Here is a 25,660-nt window from a genome sequence, read left to right on the forward strand (position 1 = left end):
ACTTACCTTTGTATAGTCTATTAAGTTTCCTTTAACTTGAGCCTGAAAACAATACAAGGATAAAAGTTAAAATCTGTTTTATTGTCTAAGGTATTATAATTCTAAGACCGCATGCTTTAAAATTTGTGTCATTGTCTATGAGATTATAATTCTGAGACTGCAGATTTCAAACTAAACAATGGAAAACAAACATATTTCATCTAAAATAAGACACACAGATGGGCTATCGAAGGCAGTTGCAGAGAGAATGCCAAGCGCACCAGTGAACTGGTTCAATCAACTGTTATTCTCGTTCAGCCTTTCTCAACCAGGTACTCTTCAGTTTTTTTAGACCATTTTGGCCATTGGCTATGCTTGCTGGGGCTGAGGGAACTTATAGTCCACAACGTCTGGAGGGCACTGTACTGACTGAACTGTTTCCTGTGCCTGTGAGAAAAGGGCTTCTCTGTGATGACTGTGTGGAAAGATTATAAGGAACTAAGTCTGCAGTCATAACCCTGCTTAGTTGGGAGTAAGCTGCACTGAATTTAATAAAGCATACACTGACCAAAGAACGTATTCATTAGAATAGATATGGATTTGTATCAAGATAGCAGCTTGAGAAGGGATAACAATCACAACATCAGAGAGCATATCAAAGCTAGTAGGCCTAAAATTAGTCCATCCAGCTGTGTTTTGAGTTGTAATCATATATGCATGAGCAGTTCCTTCCCTCTGCCTTCTCTTTGCTCTGTGCTTAGAAGTAATTAGTTGTTGAAAAACTAAAACTGTTATTTTATTTGTTTTAGTGACAGATAATGCTTGCATGTTTTAATAAAATCCCTACAGAATACAAAGCAGAGCAGTGTCATGCTCAGCGGTGTCTAATACTACAAATTTTGATAATCTGGTTCCCTTAAGTGTCATAGTATTTTTATTGTAATCTTCATTTCTTGGTACCAACACTTTATTTTTATTGAATTTAAGTTGTAAATACACAGAAACAGAATAATATTTTCATTTTATGCATGTTGGTTTGGTACCCGTATGTTGGACGAATACACAGACACTTATGCCACATTCACTTGTATCACGGAATGGCAAAATCCGATGTTATACTAAAAACACAGTTTAGTGTGACAGGAACAAGAAAAACGTATGTGTTCCCCACCTCTCCTAGGCATGGCTGTGTAAAAGTTTGAAAGCTTTTGCTTCCCACTGTGCTTAACAATGATTTGACATTTTGTCTGAACTATCAAACTATGATTAATGCTAACTATGGTTTGGGACTCATTCCAAACAAACCATAGTTTAACACTAAGAAGTTTGTTGGTCTGGGCAAAGCAACAACTTATGGTTAAACACAAACAGAAGCTAAAGCTTTTGAACTTCTTGTGGCTCCAGCAGAAGAAAAGAGAGATTCACATGAGCTAGAGACTCATTCCTCTTGTGCTAAGCAAATGATGACTAAATATATGAACAGTGCTATTTGCCTACCTCTTCAATCTGCTTAATCCAGGCTTCTCTTCCAATGAGATCTTGATGCAAGACTACAGGAGCAGAATTTAAACTGAAGGCCACAGAATCATTAGAACTTTCATTCAAAAATGGCTGAATGTCGACATTTAGCTGTAAGAAGGAGGATCAAAATAGTTTGTAAAATAAAAGTAGTTCTTCACAGCTAATTCACTTCATCAGTGACTGACATCCCACGTGTGTGCAGAGTCTTATATATATTTTGTATGCTTGGCCATACAAAAATCCTTCAACCAACACACACTATTAAGGATTTATCAGGCTATTCCTGCCCCGTTGGTTCAAATCCAATTAATATTACCAGAGTCTCCAACTACAGTACAGTTTTTTAAGCATATTGGAAGATTCTGTGTCTGTGCATGTGCATACAAATGCCCTGTACTGTGGGAACTCTGTCAAAGCATGCCAAACCACCACAAGTGTGTGCCAAATTCAGCACTTTACTTTCCCAATAGCAGCTAACAGAAATTATTTGATAATAAGGGAGAAAGAAGTACAACTGCAGATACCAGAGTTAGGGGTTTAAGACTGCTCCCTGACTCTGGTAACCCAACCATTAAGAATGTGGCCTGCTCCTATGTGCACAACCCTACCCTGAGTTGTTTCTTGGTCATGCTTGTGACCTAGCTTTTTACAATGCATTGTTATGAAAGGAAAAATGACACACTACTGGTGCAAAACTCGGGCATGCTTAAATCCCAGTGAAATCAACAGAACATGCATTCAATAGTAGAATTAGCTCTTCAGGGTTCTTTCAGTGTGCACCATTAAAATCAGTTCAGCTGGCTGGCACACACAAGAAATTGGGACTTCTGTGCGATGGCCCCAGAACTGTGAAACTTCCTGTTGACTTGTTCCTTGCCCCACCTGTACAGGTGCTTAGGCAAGCGTGGAATATTTTCCTCTTCAGTGCTACCTTTAACTGAGGCTGTAATTAGTTTGGGTGTTATGCAGCAATTTCTTAATTATTCTGAGCCCCCTCTTCTCCCCTGCATGCTGTTCTTACCATCCCCCTCCCTAGCCAATTTCAGGAGGTAGGGAATGCAGGCACAGAATTGGGGGGGAAGCCCTATTGTATACATGGATGTCCACTGATAGGGGCTGGTTAAGTGAATAGCTTTTATGCCTACAATTTACGTGTGTGTGTGTGTGTGTGTGTGTGTGTATATGTATATATGTGTGTGTGTGTGTATATATATATAGATAGATAGATAGATAGCAGCAGCAGCAGCAACCAAAACCTGCACCTGCTGACTACAAAGCTATGACAGAAAGAAAAGATACGTATGGTTCTTGTTCATTTTATCAGCTTTTCAGCTACTGTAGTAAAAGGAAGGGCATACCTTATGACTCATAGACATGTGCTTTCCATACTTAAATGCCATATTCTGGATCCTTGCATCATGTTTTGCCAATTCCATTGCAGCTTGGCAGCTTTTTGCCAGCAAGGCACTATGGGATAGGAAAACTTGCTCCTTCCACGTTGATATCCCAATGTCATCTGTGAGACCATTTCCCTAGAAATGCAAGAAAGAGTGAGTAGAATATGCTCTAAATCGAGGTATTATTAAACACAACAGTGAGACCATCTACTTTACAAGAGACCTTCATATGGCAGGTGAAGCAGTACATGCTGCAGTCATCTTCCATCTTAAGAAGTTGATGGAAATTATAGAAACCAAAAGATTTGAACAACTTGTAGCTTTTATATTATCTATGCACATGCTATTGGTGCCCATTATTAACTGAATATATTTTCTTTCACAACTGATTCCATTTAACCCACAAACGAAATGTGATTTCTTTATATATCTGTATATTTGAATTATAAAGTCATTGTATTTTAACCACCAGCAACTAATTACCAAACTGCTAATCTAAGTTTATGTAATGAAATGAACGTTTTACCCAACAGCAACATAAAAATTAAAAGCAAAAGATTTGCAAAAGTGACTCTGGAACTATGACTGCGAAAAAGCAGCCGTGGAGACAGGGAGTTAGAGGAGAAGTGGTGAGTGGAGGAAGGATTAAGCAACTCTCTTCTCAGTGACTCTCCTCTTGCAATCCTTTGTTTTCCAGAGGAGAAGGAATTGCTGGAGCTTCAAGACACAGAAATTAGGCTGCCTTAATTTCATTGGCCCACCAGCTTCTTAAAAAAGCAAGTCTCTAGCCCTGCTAGAATGGGATGCAGGTGGCGCTGTGGGTTAAACCACAGAGCCTAGGACTTGCCGATCAGAAGGTTTGTGGTTCGAATTCCCGTGACGGGGTTAGCTCCCGTTGCTTGGTCCCTGCTCCTGCCAACCTAGCAGTTCAAAAGCATGTCAAAATGCAAGTAGAAAAATAGGTACCACTCCGGCGGGAAGTTAAACGGCGTTTCTGTGTGCTGCTCTTGTTCGCCAGAAGTGGCTTAGTCATGCTAGCCACATGAACCAGAAGCTATACGCTGGCTCCCTCAGCCAATAAAGCGAGATGAGCGCCACAACCCCAGAGTCAGTCACGACTGGACCTAATGGTCAGGGGTCTCTTTATCTTTACCTTTTAGGCCTGCTAGAAAGTAAGTTATGGGGCAAAATGTGCAGATACATTCAAAGCAACTGCTGTGTAATGAGAGTAGTGTTGCTACCTTGTCTATTTTCCAGGTACTAAGGAATGCTCCTGACAGGAACAGCACTAGTGTGTGCATGCCCATGTGGGGGTGGCGGGTAGGAGAAATAGATCTCCATAATCAGGACCAGCAAATCAAAGCTGTCTTCCCAGCACAGCATAAACATAAATTTGTCAGGAGTGGTTTTCTTTCTAATTTTGCATTATGCCATGCTCCCCATGGCAGCCACCCCCATCCATTTTGTGAACCAAAGAATTCTCCTTTTTTGTGTTGGGAGGAACTTTACGTACGATAGCACCATAGTCCTTTTGTGACTTGTCTTCCTTGTCTCTTAGCCACCTTGAAGAGGATAAGAAATTTAAGGCTGTATGGATAAACAGCTACAAGGTTACTAAAACCTAGGATAAACGGCTACAAGGTTACTAAAACCTAGGATGCATTTTGTCATTGCCTTGAGGTTGAACCAGAAGGTGGATTTAAAAAATCCAAACAAAAAAAGAGATTGTAGAAAAAGACCTATGTCATCTAAACAATCCTGTTCCTGTCAATTTCTTCAATTAAATTACTTAGAAACAAGTAAGAACTAAATCTGCATGACACCATAATTTTCTAGCAAGGTATTATCTGTCATGAAATTGGTAACAAATGAAATAAAATCCCTCCATTCAGCTCTAATCTTCCTCCCTTGTGGCTATTGCCAAGGAGTGCTGGGTTGCAAGGGAGGAGATAATATGAGACTGATGGGAAAAGTAGTACAATTCTGCAAAGCCAACTTACTGAACATTGTATCAAAATTCATTGCTTTCAAATACACCATTAACTTGCATGAAGGAGGGGGGGAGGAAGGGGGGGAGAGAGAAGAAGGCAAGAGAAACCACATGTTTATAGCTATATATGTGATGACAAAATCAAGATGAAAACTTCAGCTATGTCTCATCTGACAGTTGTGTTTACTAAAACAACATTTCTTTTGCAAATTTCCTGGATTTCCAGAATGACAAGGAGAGATAAGAAAAGGCACCCAAACAACAAGTCCAGTTATTTGGCCACTGTCAATTCTATTCAAAATAAGCTCCAAAGATGAAATGTTGAAGAACTGGTGACTGCATTTGGGACCAAACTTCCTCAGATTAAAAGAAGGAAAAAAGCTAAAAGCATGATGGACAATTAACATGATAGCCAGCTCAGAAATGTGATTTAGTATTATTCCACTTAAATTCCACTAAATCCCAGCCCTCATTAATGCAGAGATAAGAAGCATAAAATTAGTATATATATAAAAAAAATCTACAAAGGAACCTGACAGGGATGGGTTGAAGGGAGCTCACTGGTTCTCAAGCGAGGTACACATTTATTTTCAATTTCTACATTTATATCTATGCTATGACTTATTTGGGCAACCTAAGCAAGGCCAGCAGACTAAATATGAGCAATCTGCAGTTTTATTGAAAGGCTGTGGCTTCCAAAATACAAAGAACAATGGGTGCAAATCTACCAGGCACAGCTTCGTTCAGAACATATCATTTCAATGGGGCTCCTGCCTAAGTAAGCCCCTCTCTGTAGTGGAATGTATATTTTCACATGATGCCACATTTGGTCAAACACCTGCACCAGTGCATCAGTCTGGAATGCCAGCACAAGGGCAATACTAGCACAGCAGTTGGGATGCTCTATCCTTAGCATCCTTTGCTAACAAAGGCAATTTTAAGATTGTGCCACAAGTTTATATGACTTGATTTTTCAAATGATAAGTAGCAATGATAATACACAACACAAATCATTCGTTTTTACATAAAATACCTAAAATGCTCATGTTGCTCTGTGTTTCATCTTAATTCTTTTGGTGAGGTTTGTGAAATTAAAAACTAGCAACAGATTTGGGAACCGCAGTTATAACAACGTCTGTATGCTTCAGTTTTTAAAACAGCCTACTGGAGTAAAAGGCCATTCATCCCAAATGCCATTGCTGGGTATGGAACACTCACACACCTCAGCCTGGGGAGGCAATGATAAGGTTCTGTCAACAGAGACCTGTGCATGCACACACATACAAGAGCTTGAAGCCACTTTCTCTCAGTGAAATCTTACACCAGTGTTTGTTGCAAGGGAGATTTAGACAGGTGGGGCAAACAACTTGAGAGAAGATGCTGATCTATGCGATCCGCACCCTTCCTCTTTGCAAAGTGATAGCTGGTTGTAAAAGACCAATGTGATTAGTCAGTCTGAATGATTGCTTAATTCATGCATGTACACACCCAGCTGTGGGACTGCACATGAGGAAGCGGCATGAGTGGAATAATTTATAATGGATGGTGCTACTTTCCAGTGCTGGCCTATGCAAAACCTACTCATAATCTGCAGAGACCTCTTACAGAGTACTATATGGATCCTAAGCACATTACTGTATTTAGAAATAAATTCCATTGGAAATTCTTTCTACAAAATGCATTTAGAAATGGAGAGCATGGCTGACTTTCCCCGGAATCCATGTTAAGTATATTGCGGCAACTCTGACATTTCAGAGTTACATTATCAAACCACATACCTATTTGAAAGGAAAGGAAAGAGGAAAGGAAAAAGGAAAGGAAAGGGAAGGGGAAAGGGAAGGGGAAAGGGAAGAGGAAAGGAAAGAAGAAAGGAAGGAAGAAAGAAAGATATCCCAACTGGGGTGAGGAACTCACGGGGTACATTTTTGGCTACCGAGAAGGATTTTTAAAAGGTGGCAGTATGATGGCAAAGAGCATGAAAGAGCATTCTAAAATATAATCTAAATATATGTTTAAGTCATAGCCAACATGGTCTCATTCGGATTAAATATTGGAACAAGGGTTTAGAAGAGGTGTGGGGAACCCGCAACCTGTGGGCCAGGAGGGTCACTCCACCAAACTTTTCTGCATACCACCATCAGCTGGTGAGCTCACTGCTGACACACCAAACTACTCTCATTTGCAAAGAGGTTTCAGACACCCTCATCCCATATGAGCCTCAAACAGGGATGTATAGGATATCTGAAAGCATTCGACTGGGAAGGGAAGAAAAAAGCTGCCCTTTGAAAGCACTGCCTTTTCCCAGGACTTTTCCCTTTTATAAAAGGCTTGCTTACACACACACACACACACACACACACACACACACACACTTGAGCCACAGGAGCATGGGGTCTGTTGAAAACTGTTTGCAAGCAGCAAAAGTGTTTCCACACCTCTCTGCACCTGCTTTGAAGACCCAGCAATTGGAACTTCAATGTGTGATGTCAATTGATTGATAGGTGGATGGCCTCACCCACTTGTCAAATTTGCCAGGAAGTGGAGAGATAAGCATCTGGCCCAATGGCCAGATAAGGTTTCCCTCCCCTTGTTTAGGACCTGGGAGCAGGGAAGGGTGGCTCCTCCTGCCTCTATTTCTCAACTTCTATTTAACTCCTTTACTTGGTTTTGTGATGCGTTACTGCTGCTAAGCCTACTTAAAATGAATCTAGGTATGCTGCTAAGATCACTTGGATATCCCTGATTAAAAGCCACAGCTTACTCATGATCCTTAATCATGGCTTGCAATACTTGCCAACAATTCACAACAGTTAGTTACTGTCAGCTGGAGATAACTTTAAATATTTACGTATCCCAGTTTCATGTGCCTTCATAATCCCAACCCAACTATCTTAATTTATCCCAGTGAAATGCAACTACTGGGACTCATATGCAAATATATTATTCTCTTCAAGGCTACAGAGAAAAAGGTACAATTCTTCAAGGACTTCAAAATGATACGCATGGACTGCTATATTCCTACATTTTAATTCTGATAAACTGCAGTGTGTTGCATGTACCACTTGGCACTATAAACATCAGTTAAATCTAAATCAGAACAATGCACAGACTTAAAAAATTGCCATTTGGATCACTCACTGTTTCAGCTATAAGTGAGATGATTCAACAATCTTTATTTTCCCATCTGGGTAGGAAAGAAGCCAATAAAATTATGAGTCTTCGGCAGCAACAACAGTTACCCTGCAAGCATCTTGCATGTGATTGATGTCTCACTTAGCAGATGTCTTACTGCTTGTTGAACATGACAGGACATATTTTATTGGTCTATTAATACATGCCTTTGATGTTTGTGATGAAAAGGGGCTAGAGTAAATGGGTCCATAAAACACACCCCGGAGTGCCTTAATCCTTTTATTTTACTCAAATTCCAGAGAAAACCATTTTTAAATTAAAAGAGGGACCTGTCCGTCCATTGCAGAATGCACCTTAAAGAGCAGAATATACCCAAGGGAGGGAGGTAAATGAAATGAGAGTAAATTGTTTCCTTGCTACAATGTTATTTAGGGATGTACTTCAGTTCAGATGTGCCTTCCCTTAAGGATCACATGTTCATTGCTTCTTGAACTCCGTCATTAGAAGCACTCCATCACCCCATTGTCCTCCTCCTTTGTCTTTCTTGCAAGGGGATTGGAGCATAACTGAAACTATCGCCTTATTGGGCCTTCAGAACAATCCTAAACCAGGTGAAAAAGCAGCCAGGGCTATTTGGGAGCATGGCAACTATGACAAAGAAACACTGATGACTAAAAAGAAACAGGGACATCCTGAAGCCACACCTGATGCAGCTGTTTCCAGGCAGGGCTAGCCTTGCATTTCAAAAGTCTTCCAGTAGCCACGAGCTGGCCAGTAATTCCATGCAGGCAAGTGGGCAGGTGGAGGTCTCTCCATCCCTTCCATAGCAGTCTACTTGGTTTCCATGCTAGCCGTGGAGGAAGAAAAGTCCCTTCCTCTGTGACCAGCATAAAAATGAAGCAAGCTGGCAGAGGAAGGATGGATTGCTCGCTCTCTCCTCTGCCAGTCTGCTTGATAGATAGTTTTTCTTTTTTAGTAGTGTGTTAACATGCTAGCGGTCTGCATTTCCATGCTGGCTGCAGAATTGGGGGCAGGGGCCTTCATTTGCAGTCAGCATAGACACAGAAGCTACTAGGCTCTTAGCAGGCTAGTCATACATTTTGCAGGCTAGTGACTTCTGTGAGCTTATCTACAAGCCTTGACTATATATTTTTTTTCAGGCTGTAAGTGGGAGAATTGAATTTCGCAGTTCTCCCCACAAAATACATATAACATGTCAGAGAAAATTCAACGGGAGATAACATACTATTACATTTGGAAAAGATTTCAAATACTTGATTCACCTACCTACTACCTGAAATGGTACAACCCAATAACTGAAATATCATGAGGAGTTTTTAATTTAATTCAGTTTGTTCTGTCAGACTCACACACCACCTTTTTTAAAGTGGGAGGGAAAGAGTGATTTATGCACACACTCTGAGTTTTGTAATTATAGGAACTTACGTTTTCCAAGTTTGAATTTTCATAATATATCCCTTGTATTAATTCACCAATGGCACTTGACATGATCTCTACCACCTGAAAGGGAAAAAAGAAATAATTGTTTTAAGTGGGTTGATTAATTACAGATATGCTAGAGTGCACCAAACTGAAAGAGCAAAGGAAACATTAATAAAAGAGAATCTCTAAGTTGGAGCCTTGTGCTTAGCATTTCCTCTTCCCACTACATTTCAAGTTAATGTAAACAAAAGCAAAATAATATATATTTTAAAGTATAAATTAAATTAAGCTGCCAGTTATGTACACATTGCAAGATCCTCTGGAAATTGTTACAAACTCAAAAATTTATACCCACTGCAAAAAAGTCAAAGAGTCCATAAGCAGTTATTTATTATTCATTTTCATGCATTGGAAACATACTGTAGTTGTATTAAGTGTCTGCCCTGAGGGTCAACAGCAACACATGTATTGAAACTTTCACCAACATGCAGCTGTTCATATGATATTTAGAAAACTATTATCTTTAGGGTTCTCAGTTGTTCACATTAAAAAGCTGAATCAAATCCAAAATTTAAAAACCAGCCATAGTCTCACTGGAACTACTGGAACTCCCTTAACTGGAACAATATACCAGAATTTACTGTAATATATTCAATGCAGGCGTATCAAGTAGGCACACCTTAAGGCTATCCTGCCTGCTCACAGGTTTACTCTCTTCGGTGATTAATTTCCTATATATAGAGCTGTATCAGATTCCCCATCTCCCTTTCCTAAAATTTAGCCCATTTGTTATTGAATTAAAAATATTTAGTTTCAGTTTTTATCATTCTTGTAACTGAAGACAGCATGGCCAACAATAAAGTCCCCAAAAGCAACACAAATAAACCCCTTAACATTCTTGGTAATCCTTCTTATTGTTTTATTTGCAAACCTCCACCAGCCTTACTGTATTTAGACGGCAATCTGGGAGTTAGCATTATGGAACAGAACGGGATTTACTTCCAAGTAAGCACGCACAGATTGCACTCTTGGCCTCTTGCACAAACCTACCGTATGTACACACTTAGGCAAACAGTACCAATTAAATCCTTTTCTTAAAAAAGAAGACGCCTAGGAACTAATTTGTAAGGCCTATTTTAAAACAGCCTTGTTTGGGGAGGGGAAAAAATAGCCTTGCCTGTTCAGTAATCAGATACTTAAAGAAATATTGTAGCAATATGAGCTGCAGGGGAACTGAAAGGACAATGATCCTACAGTGTTAACCCAGATGTGTTGAGTTATTTAAGTGGGGAACAGAGAAAATGAGGGGCATTTTTTGGGAAGGTATCAGATAAGCCTTATGCCCAAATCCAGGAGGATTGTGTATCGCCAATAGGTCTATGAAAGCCTGTAACCAAATGCTCAGTGTCAGATTGTATTACGGTTTATACAAGCAACATCTCAAGATTTCTCTGATGGCTGGGACACATAATACAGATCAATCACTCACTAAAAAATATTATGGTTTGTGAAACGGTTGGAGCCCAGAGACATGGCAGTAATACGAAGAAGAAGAATTTACAAAGACACTGAGTCCTACCTCTAAATGTCAAAGTGATAGTATGAGCTTTAACAATGCATCTAGCTGTGAATAGCCAGAACTTCCTCCCCCCTCTCAAAACACACATCCAACCTTCTCTGAAACTCTAGACAAGACACAACTCAGCAAAAGATCCTTTACTTCTTATACACACATATAAGGAAGTGGCAGGTTTTCACTAATTTCAAGGTAATTATTTATTGAAGAATCATATTTTTTTTCTGTAAACATATATAAAACGCCAAAATCAACACTATATGAAATTCACAGGCACACAATATACTAAACTGTGCAATTACTTATTACACCCTAAGAGCACTTCTTTTCATCTGCAATGAATCTTTCTTGCAATAAAGCTACTGTTTATACATCCATAGAGTACGAGTCTATAAAAAGTTTCACATAAATACAATTGTATTTTGCCCCTTTACAATCACCCTCTAAAGTTTATCTTCTCAGCAGCCTTGTTTAATGGTCACTAACGTTCTACTGCAATTATAACACTTAATCCTGGTTTAGGGATCAGGAGTGGACCACAGGTCCCTATGTTCACAGACCCTTCATTCAGGCACACGTTTCAACCCCTGTCTCTCACTCCTGTTTCAGCATGGCATTATATAATCACTAGCCTTCACCAAAGAGAAATCTGATGCTCTCCTAACTCTAATTCAAAACAGTGGTCCACAGTTCGCATAGGGCAATTGCAGAAAATGCCTGCTTTCATGGCCTTCACACTATGATATACTGTAGGGTGCAGGACCACAAGCAGATTTCCCCCAAATGATCGAAGTGATTTTACAGGTCTACAAAGGGGCAGAAGAACTTGAACATGGTCTGGTCACTGATCAACAACCAGTTCAGCTCCCATTTCAGCTCAGGTGTAGCATGTGTGCATCCAGGTGTTCCACTCCTGTGGGCCACAACACCAGCGGCACCTTCTGAACCAATCCCAAAGGAATGCCAACATAATATTATGCCTGCACTGTGCCCTGCTGAGTCTATGGCTGAAGTGATATTTGAACTGAGGACCCAGAGCTCGTACTTTTGGTTACTGTACTAGACAAGGTCATATACTTCTTTCCCTCTCCACTTCCCCGACCATCACCAGTGCTCCAAGTTTAGAAAGATGCTTCTGAAATCTGAAATATTCAGAGTATAGTAAGTTACTTAATCAGAACTTTACACCTACTAGATAAAGGTTATATAAAATAAGAAAAATGCTACCTTCTCAATATTATTGATAGCATGATTAAGGTGCCAGGTAGTCTAGTGGTTTTGGCTTTGTGTTTTCGCCTGGGTTTAATTCCCAGTCATGGCAAATCACTTCAGGGAGGAGCTAAAGCTAAAGGTCTCGGATTCAATCCCTGGCATCTTCAGGTAGGTCTGGGAAAGACTCCTGTCTGAAATCCTGGAGAGTCTACTGCAATTCAGTGTGTAGACAATACCAACGGTCTGGCTCAATATAAGGCATTGTTTCTTAGATATACAGCAGGGATTTTCAATCTTTGAACTTCAGACACTTGCTCTCCGAATTGTGATTTTGGTTAATTTCTGCACATTAGGTTTTTAGGATCTGCACCATTTGTGCAAAGTGCTGCCCAGGTGAATTGGACCTCAGTGTTGCTCTGCATGAAAAGCTCAGTTCAGATCACGCCCAACACTGCCCTGTAGCTGCAAATATTAAACAATGATTCGGAGTGGTAGGCAAGCTTTCTTTCATGGAGCCTGTCCATCATTTATTTTTTCATTGAGGATCACACCCCAGAAAAAAATTATGAGAAAAATCCAGGTTTTCTTGGAGCACAATTTGAAAACCACTGTTGGAGGACTATGCAAATTTTGGGGGGGCCCAGAATTATCAGTCAAGTACATAGACTGAATATTGCCATCATAGCAGGACAGTTAGACTAATATAACACCATATTTATGTTGCATTGCCAATCTAGTAACAACTGTCTATAAAGATGGGGGGTGGGGAGAAATTATCTGAGCAACATTAGCAGAATATAGCTTTGGAATACAAGAATAGGCATCTTACAGCTAAAGAAGGGGAAAAACCAGATCTCTGCAATATTTCAATAGCTATTGTATATTTTTCTCTAAGCATCACTGAGATTCAGGCTGTGTAAATTATCATTTTTGCTATTGTCTCAGTTGGGATCATCTGGGCGACTCAAATAATTTCCATTTTCTGCTCCTTGTCCAGCCCCTCTCACACACACCCCATCTAATTGTTTGGACAAAATAGTTACATCAAGCAATGAATGCAGCCAACCAAACTGTGAGCAGCCATCTTAAAGGCTGCAAGTACTTGAAGAATAAATAGCTTTTAAGAGCCTGAACAGGACAGGAGGGAGACAACATGCTGGTATGATGGAGCACTTGCACTCCTTAAATAATCTGAAAAAGTTAGCATTATATGGAGAGCAAAAAAAGATACTCTGTGTTCATATGTCACAGAACGAAGAGTTTGAAATAACAAGGGAAACTCGAGAAAGCAGTGGATTGAGGCAAAAGTGTCCTGGGGAATTTCTTTTTAACTGAAGAGAAATAAAGGAAAAACGTTACAAGGGATGAACAAGAAAACTGCTTGTGCTGGACTCCCAAGTTCCAGATAGACTTGCTAGCTGAAAACACACTTCACATTTCCAACTAACAATCTATTTGTTTGAAAGAGAGATGTTTTAAAAGCAGAATTAAGTTCTCTGTGATCATGCCTAAAAGTCAATTCACCATTAAGATAGAACTTGCTGGGTTTTGGGGAAATGCTACTGGATACCAGTAATTTGACGATGACAACAACAACAGTATGAAGCTGCTTTAAAGGGTCTCATTCAAGTTGCCTTCTCAAGTTGCCAATAACTTTGCCTCCTTGCTTCTAAAGGATATGTTTTCCTTTACTCTCCTAACCCACTGCTTCAGCAAGGGTGGGAAACTGCAGCCACCTGAGTCTCTCTGAACTCTGGTCTCTCCCAAGTCACAGCCTGTACTGGCCCAGCTTCACACCCACCACGAGTGTTTTTGCCTGACTAGAATGTATCCTTGAACACTGATAATGCCTATTGCTTCTCTGGATGGAGGGCAAAGAGGGGTGTGTGAGTGTGTGTAGAAGCCTACTGAAACAAATACAACATTTACATCCACTGCTCTTCCCACATGCCACGCACCACTGGCATGTGGCCCTTGGAAGGTTGCACAGAAGAGAATGAGGTCCTTGAGCTGCAAAAGGTTCCCCACCCCAGGCTTAAAGCTTTGTCACACACTACTTTTTATTCCTCGGCTGCCTGTCCAAAGGGAATTGCCTCTATAAGACCAGATTAAAAATATTTTTGTAAATAAAGAATAAATGCACTTAATAGAAAAGCACAAATATCCCCTAGCACAGTGTTTCCCAACCTTGTGCCTCCAGCTGTTTTTGGACTACAATTCCCATCATCCCTTGCCACTGGTCTTGCTAGTCAGGGATGATGGGAGTTGTAGTTCAAAAACAGCTGGAGGCACAAGGTTGGGAAACACTGCCCTAGCACACAAACTTGCAATCTGTAGACTGTGCACTACATGACCCCAGTGCTGAAAAACAGGGCTCCAATTATAATTTTGAAAATGCACCTGAAAAGTTTCCAGACACCAACAAAACAAAGCCTTTATTATTTATTTTGTTCACCTCCAGACTTTAGGTGATTTGTTAAGTAAAAGCCTGAAGTGGACCTTTACAATTATAATCTTGTCTGGCACGGTTTTAACATCTTCTTGGAAATGTAGAACTTGATATGTATCATTGCCATATTGATATAGTAGAATTCAAGGCAGTAATGTATCAGAGATTTAGTAAGCATGTGAATTATAAGATTAGTATTAAACTGTTGCAATAAATACTGTCTTATGTTTAATGATCTTCCAGTAAGTTTCATCTACTCAAGGGCTTTGCCCCCTATTATGCCTTCCTATCATAATGTGTAAGTTTTCCTCTAGGTCAATGAAATGAACCTGGACTAATGTTTTCCACCAGCAGATAAAAAGTGTGTAGTGTCAACAGTGGAATAGACTCCCACGAGAGGTGGTGGGCACTCCTTCCCTTTTAAGCAAACGTCGGATGGTCATGTATGAAAAATTGGGATTCCTGCATTGCAGGGGATTGGACTAGATGACCCTGAGGGTTCCTTTGAACTCTACAGTTCTGTGATTCTGTGTAAATAGGCTCACTTGGTACATAGGAAGCTACTTATACTGAGGCAGACAATTGGGTTCATCTAGCTCAATATTAAGGGATGCGGGTGGCGCTGCAGTTCAAAAGCACGTCAAAGTGCAAGTAGATAAATAGGTACCACTCCGGCGGGAAGGTAAATGGTGTTTCTGTGCACTGCTCTGGTTCGCCAGAAGCGGCTTAGTCATGCTGGCCACATGACCCAGAAACTGTATGCCAGCTCCCTCAGCCAATAAAGTGAGATGAGCACCGTAACCCCAGAGTCTGCCACAACTGGACCTAATGGTTAGGGGTCCCTCTACCTATAGCTCAGTATTGTCTACATGGACTGGCAACTGTTTTCCAGGGTTTCAGGCAGGGGTCTTTCCTAGCCCGACCTAGAGATGCTGGGGACTGAACCTACATACTGAGGCTTGCTTAATACTGAACAGTTTTACAAGAACTCGCAAGAAGAGGTTAGGGATTCAACAGATAATCCAAGTTTGTTTTTTTATTAAATCTTTTTATTTTATTTGCTGCAAAAAGAGAGGTTGTCAGGCACCTGGGAGGTCTCACCAACAGAGCTGCATTCAGCTTGTGGAGTCACAAGTTTAGCAGGCTTGGTTCTACATCAATAAATAATGTTTAAGGCAGAAGTGCTATTTAGCACCCAATACATTAAACAGAAGTGTTTAGGAAAGGGTCACAGCTCAGTGCTCTGCATGCAAAAGGTTTCAGGATCAATTCCTGGAATCTCCAAGGGAAGGTTGGGGCAGCCTTCTGGAGAACTGCTGCCATTCAGAGCAGAGAACACTGAGCTAGATGAACCCAGGGTCTGACATCCCCTGCCACTTTTTCCCCATTAACAAAACGGAACATTAAGTCAACATTAGCTAACAGTGCTTGGATCCCAGACTAACATAAAAGGCACCTCAGAATGTGGAGTTCAATGACGACAAGATCTTGCAAGTTTTATTCTGTCAGTTTCAGTCTGTACAGAACAGCAGTACATGAAGAATCTACTTAATTATAGTCCCCCTTCCTTAAAACCTGAGTCAAGAAAATATTTTAAGACTTCTTACACCATGAAGCAGGAAAATGCATTACAGATCTTTCTGTCCCTTCAGATAACAGGTGATCAAAGACATCTTAATCTTTCCTATTAGTTGCTTCTCAGGAAGGTTCTTAGTTTGGCACTTAAGCATTTGCTGCAGTAGTAAAAACAATCACATACAAATTTATTACTTTTTTCCTGAATACCAAAGCACCATTAAAAACCATTAAGAAGACGCAGAATGCTCTCTAGGGAATATTTATCTTCCCTTTATGTGCTGAACGGGTGGGAAATTTATTCAAGCAAGAACCTCAGTAATCAATTGAAGCGAATATATATATATAAATGTCTGTCTACCTGTCTGTCTCCCTCACACACATCCTTAATCCATAGTGCTAACACTAGATTAACAAAAGTAAACCCTTTAGAAAAAATGGAGATGTCATTCGTTTGCCTATAATTCATACATCTCATTTTAGCACAAGTTTGGCATAGGACATTCATTTTCATTTTAGTGATGAGCCACTTTTTATCACCATCATTCTCATGCACTGGAGTCTACTTTAGACATAGGATAATGGGGGTGCTCCTGGATTCAGTCCTGAGCCCAGATTTCTACAGTGGCCATTCCTGGAGATGTCTGATCTGGCTACAGTGACATATTATATCCCATTTGGATCACTGTAACACGCTCTATATGGAGCTGCCTCTGACAGAACCCACCCGGGTTCTGAGCTCTTCAGGAGACACCCTTCTTTCATTCCCACAGGCACATTTGGTGGGAATGCAGGAGGTAGTCTTCCTGGTGGCAGATTCCAGACTTTGGAGCTTAGGGCAAGGAAAGAAGCTGGAAGATGGCTTGAATGCAAGTGGATGAAAACTCTGGTTGAATGCAACTGAACACTGGTGAGGGCTCATCATCGAGCCTACCTAGTGGCAGTGAAGGTAGCAGTACCACCTCTCCTCATATGAATCAACCCAGACCTTGTGATCATCATTTGAGGCCCTTCTTTCTGTGTCTCCTTCACATGAGGTCTGGAGGGTGGCAACCAGACAGTAGTTCTTTTCTGCAGTGGCTCCTTGTTTGTGAAGGTTCGCCTGGCACCTACATTACATCTTTAGGTGCCAGGTGAAAATGGTTCCTTCCCATCAGATGTTTGGCTAATAACGTTCTATGCCTTTTTAAATGTTTGTGGGAGTGGGGGTTATTGGTTTGTTTTTGTATGTACTTTGGATTTTCATTTTGTTGTTGTTGTTGTGAACTACCCTGGAATCTTTGGATGAAGGTCAGTGTACTAATTTAATAAGCAACAACAACAAATTTAATAAGCAACAACAACAAAACTCCTTTCCTAGAGAGGCTAGACTTGCTCCTTCTTTGTTGTCCTTATGCCAGCAGGTGAAACCAGTTTTAATTTGGCATGTTTTGGGGAACTGACTGCTTTTAAGGAATGGGCTCATGATAGTATGCTGTACTGTTGGTGTTTTTATCTGAATTTTAATAGATTTATTTTTACATTGTTTTATTTTTTAACCATACTCTGTTCTATGTCCTTAGTTATGTGCATTTTACCTGTATTTTTAAAATTTTTGTAAGCCATCTTGAGTTCTGTGAAAAAGGTAGGATACGTACTGTATATAAATGGCTTTGATAGCCTATTTGTATTGGGCTTGAAGATTGACTGTTTTTGCCGGCTTATTATTTAGTGCTGAAAACAATATTACAGTGCATCATTATAACACATCCCAAGGTGAAAGATTTAAGGCAGTAGGGCTGAGAAGGATGTCTGCCTGAGACCTGGCAGAAGTAATGGGAAAACAGGACTGTGCTAGACAACCCACTAATTTAAATCTGTATATTAGCTACTTCCACACAGGTTTCAGAAACAAGACTATTTCTAGATCAAATGTTGCCTTAGGCAAGGAGTATCTCTCTCCCACTGCTCCACAATTGGTTCATCTTTTGAATACTCTCTTATTGTACTTGGAGCTCATTTCACAACTTCTGAGGCATGATTTGTATGACAATAAATTTGCGCATACATCTGATCACAATTACAATCCATTTATTGAATGGATACTGAAACTGTAAAATTCTGCACATTTTTTTTAGGTTCACAATGCTATCTACACAGGTCAGTGTTGCCAGCTTTACAAGTGCAGATGAACCGATTGCACTATTCATTTCAGCTGCTGAGTGTATAGTTGAGTAGACAGCCCATGACAGACGCCCCAGGCAGTCACCTGGGTCTCCTGTTCCTAAATTCAGCCCTGAACAAGAGATCCAAATCCAAAGTTTAATTCTGGGCAAGTTACCAGTCTATGTGTAGATGGGTTGTTGTTGTTTTTGTTGTTGTCTTCAGGCAGAGAGTTACACAGTCCTCTTTCTGACAGCATCTGGCAAGGTGGATTCCCAACAGTTATGACTCACTTTGCTTCTCTCACAACATATTCCCATTTTTATAGGAGGAAAATTCTATTCAAGTTTCTATATTGAAACTGTTGATAAAATTATGATAGTGTTATGTTGACAATGAAGGTACCAGTGATCTCATGAGTCTGGTATATTGTGAAACAATGACAAACATTTTGATTGCAATTCATACTGTCCAAAGTTTTAAACATACCAATGGAAAATCACCCATTAGGGAGTGTCTACTGTTATGAATATAGAATCTACAATAATGTACAACTAGGAAGAACCAAAATTAAGTGGGTCTAGAAGCTTAACCTTTGGTTCTATCAGGTCTATAGTTTCAAGGGAAACTGTAACTACTATACAGAACTGCATCTGAAATCCTTCTCAGCAATGAGCATCACAGGAGAATACCGGCTTGAATACAACAAAGCCCTAGCACTGGCAAAAGTCACTTGCTCATTCAACAGGGCAGAGTCGTTTCTGATTTCTGTCAATTATTTCCTCCTTCTCACCCCTTCACACAGTATCTAATACTATTCCAGAGGATCCCTCATCACTTAGAAGCAGCTTTTCAAGGGGCAGAGGGGCTGCAGCAAGGAGGAGGAGCTAAGAAAGTATGTTCAGCAAACAGAACTATTCAAGCATCAAGCATCTAAGACTTTGCAAGACTGTACTTTCATTGTTCAGTTTGCTCCCCAATTCTTTTTTCAGGGCAGAGGGTGGTCTTATACAAGCAGAAGTGTCTGTATAATGAAGCTGCTGATAAAACCCAGCTATTATTGGCACTGGGGGGTGCCAGCATACTGTGCTAACTACAACTTCACCACTCTATTCCATTTATCAGAGAGAACTGCTTATCTTCCCATTTAAATACAGGAATATTAGAATAGCTCTGTTGGATCACGCCAATGGCTCATCTAGTCCCACATCCTGTTCTCACAGTGGCCAGCCAGATATCCATGGGAAACCCACAAGCAGGACCTAAGCACAGCAACACTCCTCCTTTTGTGGTTTCCAGCAACTGGTAAATTTAGCCACTACTACATTTATGAACAGAAACTTAAGATTACTTGAAATTCACCAAGGTCAAACAAAAATAAACTTCAAGTCAAAGCTGGTATGCTGTTATTGCGAACCTTTTTTGTATTAAGAACGATAGGTAAAGATAGAGCCCTGGACGGTTAAGCCCAGTCAAAGGTGACTATGGGGCCACTTATCTCACTTTTCAGGCTGAGGGAGCCAGCATTTGTCCACAGACAGCTTTCCTGGTCATCTCGCCAGCCTGACCAAACTGCTACTGGTGCACAGAGGACCATGACAGAAGCCAGGGCGCACGGAAACACCATTTACCTTCCAGCCAGAGCGGTACCTATTTATCTACTTGCACTGGTGTGCTTTCAAACTGCTAGGTTGGCAGAAACTGGGACAGAGCAATGGATGCTCAGCCCAATGTGTGGATTCAAACAATAATCCTTTGGGGGAAGGGCAGAATATGAATTTAATAAAAATAGATAATACAATTATTTTTCAATCTCAAAAGCAGAAGATTCACAATGTGATGCATAACAGAAAAACAAACCATGCCACTATTATAACAGCAAACTGCAGTACAACTCCAAATCCCTTATATGGGGCCAATTAAAATCTAATATTTATTTGACAGCACTGTACTTTCAGCATGGAAGAAGTCACATTTCAATGTTACACATGACTTGCCTGAATTCCCAGATGAAATATATTAGCTTGAATTAAAATTCAGCACACCGCTAACAGATAACAGCAATCCGTTCTCTTAGCAAATATAAGGGCACTAAGGCTAAATAAGGACAGCTAGTTATCAAAATGGTCACAAATATATGGTGATGTCTTGTTATGCAGCAGATAATGAAATTTCTCTGACAGCTTTTACAGTCCAAGCTTTAATTGTTTTTAACCTTAAACAAGCAAGCAAGCAAACTGCTCTGACCATCAATGGAGCTGATGGGCTTTCTGGAATGTGTGTGTGTGTCTGTCTGTGTACACCCCCACCCCACCCCCTCTCCTCTACACCTTTGTAGGCCATTTACATCCAAGAGAACATGCTTCCATATTGCTGGCCCAACTGAGCCTTCACACATGGTGGCTTGCAGGAGAAGTATGCAGTTATAGTTTGCCCCTGGAAGAAGGCACTAATATAGGATTGCTAACATGCACTGAAAAAAACTCACTTAGCACTACATTGAGACTATCACTACATGAAGCAGTACTGCAGAAGAAGCAAAAGCACCTTTGTTACTGGCTACTCCGCCTCCCCCCCCCCCGCATGCAGGTTTCAGGTTCAATCCCCAGCGTCTCTAGGTAAGGCAGGAAGAGACCTCTTCCTGAAACACTGGAGAGCCACCACCAGTCAGAGTAGATAATACTGATCCAGATGAACCAATTTTCTGATTTAGTATAAGGCAGCTTTCTATGCTCCTCTGTGTGTGACATAGCTACATCTCATGAAGTTGGTTGAGGAACTTGTTGGAATTAAGGTGACCAAACAGCTCTTCAATGGGTTGTGGAAGGAAATGTGGGGGGAGGGGGGAGGAACCACACTTAGCACTGGTATTAGACTCGGAACCTTATTTCTCTGGTTGGCATATGTAACGCTCCCTCATCAGTGATATTCACAACACAGCCAGTAGGAGGCAGAGATATCCAAGAATAAAGGCTGTGCTTAGACAGGGACCAGCTCTACCATATATCTGCCTGCAGAAGGGAGTGGGTGGTGCTGTGGTCTAAACCACTGAGCCTCTTTGGCTTTGCTGATCAAAAGGTCAAAAGTTCAAGTCCACACAACGGGGTGAGCTCCCGTTGCTCTGTTCCAGCTTCTGCCAACCTAGCAGTTTAAAAGCACACCAGTACAAGTAAATAGGTACCACTGCAGCGGGAAAGTAAACGGCATTTCCGTGCACGCTGGCACTCGTCAGTGTTTTGTTGCACCAGAAGCAGTTTAGTCCTGCTGGCCACATGACCCAGAAGGCTGTCTGTGGACAAACACTGGCTCCCCTGGTCTGAAAGTGAAGATGAGCGCCACACCCCAGTCGCCTTTGACTGGACTTAACCGTCCAGGGGTCTTTTACCTTTACCGATACCTGACAGCATTCAGCTCCTGACAGTACGACAGGTTATTCCTTAAAATGACCAATTTGGGTATACATCAGAAGATCTGTTTGTGGGTAAGGAATTTCCTGACCGATAGGCCGCAGACAGTGAGAATGGGACCTTACTATTCTTCTACTCTAGTATTAAGCACAGGAGCCCCTCAGGGGTGTGTGTTAAGCCCCTTTCTCTATTCCCTGTACACATTTGATTGCACCCCACTGTATAAGTCCAACACAATCATCAAATTTGCGGATGATACAACAGTGGTGGGGCTCATTAGTGAGAATGATGAGGCTGCTTATAGGAAAGAAGTACAGGGGTTAATTCAATGGTGTAAAGAAAATAATCTTATGCTTAACACCAAAAAAAACCAAAGAACTCATAATTGATTTTAGGAGAAAGAAAAGTGTATTTTTACCATTACACATAAATGGCGAGGAGGTGGAGAGGGTTGGTAGTTTTAAATACCTGGGCATTTACATCTCTGAGGACCTCTCATGGACTGCAAATATTAATATGGTTGTGAGGAAGGTGCAGGGGAGGTTGTATTTCCTGAGAATGCTCAGGGGATTGAATCTATCTCAGCACCTACTTCTGTCCTATTATCACAGTACCATTGAGGGTGTCTTAACCTATAGTATATTATCGTGGTATGGGAGCAGCTCTGAAATGGATAAAAAAGCTTTACAGAGAATAATTAAAATTGCCCAGAATGTTATTGGGCTCCAACTACCAACCCTGGATGAGATCTTCACGTCTCGCAGCTTGAAGAAGTCACACAATATCCTGAGAGATCCCACCCATCCTGCTCACAACCTCTTTGAACTGTTGCCTTCGGGCAGAAGATACAGGACAATGAAAACACGAACCACACGCCTTCTGAATAGTTTCTATCCAAGAGCTCTGATTGCACTAAATAATGATCTCAGGGCCAGTTGTAAGAAATAGCAAGCAGTGAGTAGTAAGGAATGAGATAGGTCTTAGGTTATGCTATGCTTCTAATAGGTTATGTTATATTCTGGATTATGTTATGTTCTAATAGATTATGTCTGAATAGGATGAGAGTGTTGGAGATACGTGCAAATGTGTATGTGAATCCGGTCTTGGGTGTTTGATTTTCGTTGTTGTGTATACTGTATATATACGGACAATGACAATAAATTTATCTATCTATCTACGACATCTTTCTTGGTCACATTGGTCATGCGGCCCTTTCTTTCAAGATGTACAACTTGGCTGCCCTTCTGTATTGTCTCACAACATCCCATCCCATCCTCACCTCAATCCTGTTGTTCTGTGCATAGCTGCTATTTCATAGAATCATAGAGTTGGAAGAGACCACAAGGGCCATCGAGTCCAACTCCCTGCCAAGCAGGAAACACCACCAGAGCACTTCTGACATATGGTTGTCAAGCCTCTGCATAAAGACCTCCAAAGAAGGAGACTCCACCACACTCCTTGACAGCAAATTCCACTGTCGAACAGCTCTTACTGTCAGGAAGTTCTTCCTAATGTTTAGGTGGAATCTTCTTTCTTGTAGTTTGGATCCATTGCTCCGTGTCCACTTCTCTGGAGCAGCAGAAAACAACATTTCTCCCTCCTCTATGTGACATCCTTTTATATATTTGAACATGGCTATCATATCACCCCTTAACCTCCTCTTCTCCTCTTCTCTATTTGGAGCTTTATAGTATAGTGCTTCAAATTTTCCTACCTTTTTCTCTCTTTGCCATCCCTTAGGTATTTCTTTTCCAAAAAGATTTTTTGTAACTACTTGCTTATCCTTATTGATCAACAATGCACAGGCAAACCATGTTGTAGTGAGACACCCAGATGTCCAGGCACATCAAGTCATTTCCTTCCTTCTATGGCACAGGGATCTGGCATGTCAGCTGCTGCCAAAATGACAGTTAATCCAAACAGCCCCGTCACCTGGGGGCAGAAACAGCCAGGAGAAGGAAACATAATGCCAGATTTATTCCCACAGCTCCCTCTCTTTTCTACAGTTAGGTGAATAACTGGGTCACGAGGGTGGGGGCGGGATAAAGTCTTACGTTAAAAACCTCCAGGGGCCTTTCCCACAGAATAAAGCTACTTCCTGGGATGAGAAAGAATATGTGCACATAAGAGAGAAATCAATTAACACAGATGTTTTGAATTTGATTTGTTTACAATCACTGACACCCCAGCCAATTCTTCAAGTCAGTGGCAGAGCTATGGTGTGACAAAATGTCAAGGATGTAGCAACAATCCCTTATATTTAACACATTCAACTCCACTGTTAAAACTAACCTACCCATAAACTCACTATGGCCACAAAGGACACATCTGTATCCTCTTCTACTAGATTTATCCTCTTTTTGTTTTGTTACAGAAAGAACACCCTTTATGGAGTGCAGATGCCTTTCCTCTCTTTTTTTAGGGAAACCCGGACTGCCCCAACGGCTAGCCCATCTACTGCCAACATTTTCACTGGAAGCTTATTCAGACAGAGATCAGCTTTCAGCTTTGCCAGTTAGTCTACAGCAGGGATGAAGAATCTTTTTATAACTAGGGTCTCAGTTCCTTGGGGTGATCCCGCAGGGGCTGCACAACAGCAGTGGATGAAGCTGGGCCTTTTCTCTTAACCCCCCCCCTTTCATTCTCCTCTTTTGTTCTTCCCATTCTCTCTCTTTATCTCTCCCATTTTCTCTCTCCCCTTCTTGGCTAGGCAGAGGGAAGGAGGCTACTCTTTCTTTCTGCCTAACACAGAAATGCAAAGCGTTGGGGACTTGCAGCACAGTGAGGGGGATGCAGCAAGGGTGCACCATAGGTCAGATGTGAACATGAAGGGGGCTAGAATTGGCCTAGAGGTTGGCAGTTCCTCAGCCCTGCTCTACAATGCACCATGTACAATAGCCAACAACAAACTACTATGAGCTAGTTTGTAACAGAACTATGAAGAGTTTGGATCCCAGTCCTAATCATACATACTCATAAGCAGCCACTACTACAACCTTTGTGTTCCAGTGTCAGCCCATATTGTACATTATTTGCCGTAATACAGGTAAACCCTTCCTATAACAGGAAGGGAAATTAAATCAAAATTTAGCTCAGAATTACTTAGATTCTGCGCAGAAGGAAGATCTGCTTGCATAAATCTGTGATGTTTATGTAAACAAATAGCTTATTTAGTAAGCAGCATATTTATGCCTTAAGGAATACATAAACTAGCATACGGAAATTCAGCCACAATATAAGTAGTACATCTGTGCCACTGGTTATTTATAAACAGCTAATGTTCAATGAAACAATATTGCCTTGTGTATAGCTTCAGCTGACAGCCACATGTGCCAAACACAAGTGTTTCATACAACATACCAAACTCTTCCTTTGCTGGAGTCTCCACTTGCACTGACAACCCAGTGCTTTGATATGGTTGACATGGATCATGTAATATTCAAAAATTCAGAACAACTTAATAATAATAATAATAATAATAATAATAATAATAATAATAATTTATTTATATCCCGCCCTCCCCAGCCGAAGCCGGGCTCAGGGCGGCTAACAACAATCAACAATCAAACAATCAGATACTAAAAAACACATTCTAAAAATATTTCATTATAAAAATCAATTAAAATCAAATTAATGGCAACTAATTAAGCAAGATTCTAAGCAGGTTGCCAGAGGAGGGAGTCAGGCTGCGCCCTGGCCAAAGGCCTGGTGGAACAACTCTGTCTTGCAGGCCCTGCGGAAGGATGTCAGGTCCCGCAGGGCCCTAGTCTCTTGTGACAGAGCGTTCCACCAGATTGGAGCCGCAGCCGAAAAGGCCCTGGCTCTAGTTGAGGCCAG

The 25,660-nt window shown here is 41.0% G+C and overlaps 1 protein-coding gene and 1 long non-coding RNA gene across 2 annotated transcripts in view; one reads left to right on the plus strand and one right to left on the minus strand.

Annotated features, from left to right (window-relative positions):
• Positions 1 to 25,660, minus strand: part of PDSS2 (decaprenyl diphosphate synthase subunit 2) — a 76,084-nt gene that overhangs the window by 10,818 nt on the left and 39,606 nt on the right. Inside the window, exons 4-7 of the mRNA XM_083731426.1 lie at positions 9,466 to 9,540; positions 2,859 to 3,032; positions 1,477 to 1,608; positions 7 to 42 (exon numbers count right to left, since the gene is read on the minus strand). Coding sequence (XP_083587552.1) covers positions 7 to 42; positions 1,477 to 1,608; positions 2,859 to 3,032; positions 9,466 to 9,540 — 417 coding nt within the window. The remainder of the gene's footprint in view (positions 1 to 6; positions 43 to 1,476; positions 1,609 to 2,858; positions 3,033 to 9,465; positions 9,541 to 25,660) is intronic.
• Positions 3,039 to 5,391, plus strand: LOC310841056. Its single transcript, XR_014562307.1, has 2 exons — positions 3,039 to 4,507; positions 4,539 to 5,391. It is a non-coding gene; the product is annotated as an uncharacterized lncRNA (long non-coding RNA).

Source organism: Podarcis gaigeae (genome assembly GCF_964106915.1).
Source record: "Podarcis gaigeae genome assembly, chromosome: 3".
Lineage (NCBI taxonomy): Eukaryota > Metazoa > Chordata > Lepidosauria > Squamata > Lacertidae > Podarcis > Podarcis gaigeae.